The sequence below is a fragment of the Myotis lucifugus genome, unplaced genomic scaffold (genome assembly GCF_000147115.1).
Source record: "Myotis lucifugus unplaced genomic scaffold, Myoluc2.0 scaffold_1236, whole genome shotgun sequence".
NCBI classification, from domain to species: Eukaryota; Metazoa; Chordata; class Mammalia; order Chiroptera; family Vespertilionidae; genus Myotis; species Myotis lucifugus.
In genome coordinates, this window is record NW_005872284.1 from 30,332 (window position 1) to 33,452 (window position 3,121).

The window sequence follows — 3,121 nt, forward strand, 5'->3', positions numbered from 1 at the left end:
AAGCCATATGAGTGTAGCGTATGTGGGAAGCATTTCAGAGAAAAGGGTGCCCTCACTAAACACCACAGATTTCACACTGGCGAAAAGCCATATGAGTGTAGTGAATGTGGGAAGCCCTTCAGTCGAAGATCTTACCTTACTAAACACCACAGAGTTCACACTGGAGAAAAGCCATATGAGTGTAGCGATTGTGGGAAAGATTTCAGAGAAAAGGCTAACCTCACTAACCACCGCAGAGTTCACACTGGAGAAAAGCCATATGAGTGTAGTGAATGTGGGAAGCATTTCAGTGAAAGGTCTACCCTCAATAAGCACCACAGAGTGCACACTGGAGAAAAGCCATATGAGTGTAGTGAATGTGGGAAGCATTTCAGAGAAAAGGCAGCCCTCACTATACACCAACGAGTTCACACTGGAGAAAAGCCATATGAGTGTAGCGATTGTGGGAAATATTTCAGAGAAAAGGCTACCCTCACTAACCACCGCAGAGTTCACACTGGAGAAAAGCCATATGAGTGTAGTGAATGTGGGAAGCATTTCAGTGAAAGGTCTGCCCTCAGGAAACACCACAGAGTTCACACTCGATAAAAGCCATATGAGTGTAGTTAATGTGCGAAATCCTTTAGTGAAAGCTCTATCCCCAGTGAAGACAAGGGAGTTCACACTGGTGAGTGTAGTGAGTGTGGGATTCCTTTTAGCTGCAACTATAACCTGGTTAGACACCTATAATTTCACACTGGAGAAAAGATGTAAATGTGCAGGGAATGTTTTATTTTTCTCACTAAGTATAAGAACACTTAAGGGGCTCTATGGGACCCTTTTACATGAATGTAAACCCCTTTAATGAGAACATACACTCTGCTAGATTCGTCATAAAATTGAGGTACAAGTGAGACTTGAAGGATCTGTGTTGTACTTGCTAACATGTCCAGACCTACAACCCAAATGATGTCACTGTGAGTGTTTATCACTAAAGAGATTTCACAGCTAACACCTGCCTCACCTGAGGAGTGTGCATCGGTCACATTCCCTGGGTGCTCAGGGGAATGTATTCTGTGTTCTCGCTTCTGCTTGTGGTAATTATGATTCCTCCAAGCTCTTGGCAGTATCTTCATTCATTTCTCTATGACTAGAAAATGGACCTGACCCAGGATTCATCCAGAGCAGCTGTTCTCAGCTAAGCAGTGCTACCTCTTTCAGGGACATAGTGGTACTCACATTATGCTTTGATAAATTTTGGGGGTTTTTTATTCACCAACCTGCAAACTCTGTGCTCTCCTCTGCTCTGGTTTATGATCTTTTTTTAAGGGTGTTTTTATATTTGTGTTGTTATTTATTAGTGCATTGTTTTCAACACCAACTACTCTAAACCTGAATTTGCCACACTCTGTATTTACCCCCAGTCATTTTGTAATATTTCTGCTTCCCCAACCCTCCATGCAGACATTGATTTACCTTCCTTTACAATAGAGTAGTTCATATTTTTCATAAATTTATTGGCACTATAAGGTGAATTCTTTTTAACAAACACTGGCTTCCTTCATGCTATACAGATGTTTGAGATTTAACACTAACGTTTATATAAATAATTTTTTATTTCTAGAAAATATTGTATTCTATGGATAACCACTTTTACTATTGAGCCGCCTATAATTTCAGTTATTTCTATGTTTGGGGTTTTAAAAATAAAACAGCTCAGAATATTGTATTCCATTCTTTCTACAGATGTATGTCTTATTAAACTGTTCCAGTGTCAGTGAATGTGGTACATTTCAACATATATGGAACTATGACCTCAAATGGTCAATCAGTTTGCCTTCCCACCCACCCAGAAAATTCTATGCAACTCTGCCAGCACATGCAAAGGTTAATCTTTTTAAGTACTAGCCCCATCAATGAGTGTACTGTTAACTCGCTTTTGTTTTACTTCATTTCCATAAAGATATTTGATGGTGATGATTTCTTTATGTATTTCTTTCACTGTCTTTATCTTCTTTGTTAAAATGCTCAGGATTTTTTGTTTACTTTTAAACTTAATTTATTATTCTATTCTAACCAATAGGAGGGCGGTGCAGCCTCTACGACATATGTTTGAATTTCACTCAGTCCTCAGTGACTCGACTGATTTTTTGGCCATATGGTATTCTTGGTTTTTGAATTCTATAAACAAAATGGTTTTTCTCAATTTTTTACCCTATGTGCCATTTATAGCCCACTTGTACCATACACTTACACATTTAATCTGCATTGTTAATTCTCCACCAGTGTTCTTTAAGTTTAAGCATTTAATGATACATTGAAGTCTAGGTTTGTAGTAGTTGAAAACTTCCCTGGTGTAAATATCACCACCACATTCAAACTGCCAAAATGATGGCATTGAAGATCGACATAAGATATTTCAGTAGTACATCATTATATTTTACTAGTGACTGGGTGTATGGACTTGTGCACATTGAAAGGAAATTAATTAGAAAATGACTAGTGGGGTGGGACTGGCTGAGACGGGTCCCTCACACCCTAGTGCCAACCTCCCCCGGTCCCTCCCCATTAGGCCGCACGTGGGGCAGCGCCTTGGCTTCAAGGGTGTCTGTGGAATGAGTGGGATTCCTCTGGCAGGTGAGGTCCTGCGGCCTGGCCTGCAGGGAATCGGGCGAAGCCAGCTCTCTGATATCTGCTGAGGGGTCCTGGATTATGAGAGGGCAGTTGTCAGGTAACACACCCAGAATCAGGCTCCCTCCTCTCCGGTTCCAGGATGTGTGACCTGAGAATCGCCGTTGCCTTCCATCACTATCTTTCATCCCAGTGGTTCTGGTATCTATCTATTCTCAGATACATCAGTGACTCATTTTACTAAAAACCCCTGATAAGTTTCTCCCTGGCCAGAGAGCTCAGTTGATTAAAGCATCATTGCAATAGAGCCAAGGTTGTGGGTTCCATCCTCAGGCAGTCTCCATGCAAGAATCAAACAATGTGCTGCCACCGAGACGTAGCCGCTGGTTCCGGAGCCAGAGGCCCTACCAGCGATTATTGGAACCAGCAGATCGTCCCTGGATCCAGGCTGAACAATCTGCATTTCTATCTGAACCGCGGGAAGAAAGGATAGCTGGTCGGTGGAATTCCT

At 41.7% G+C, this 3,121-nt stretch overlaps 1 protein-coding gene across 1 annotated transcript in view; it reads left to right on the forward strand.

Moving 5' to 3' along the window:
- The window catches only part of LOC106695416 (zinc finger protein 2 homolog), a 3,707-nt gene extending 3,119 nt beyond the window's left edge, over positions 1 to 588 (forward strand). Inside the window, exon 3 of the mRNA XM_014449531.2 lies at positions 21 to 588. Coding sequence (XP_014305017.1) covers positions 21 to 588 — 568 coding nt within the window. The remainder of the gene's footprint in view (positions 1 to 20) is intronic.
- The last annotated feature ends 2,533 nt before the right edge of the window (positions 589 to 3,121 follow it).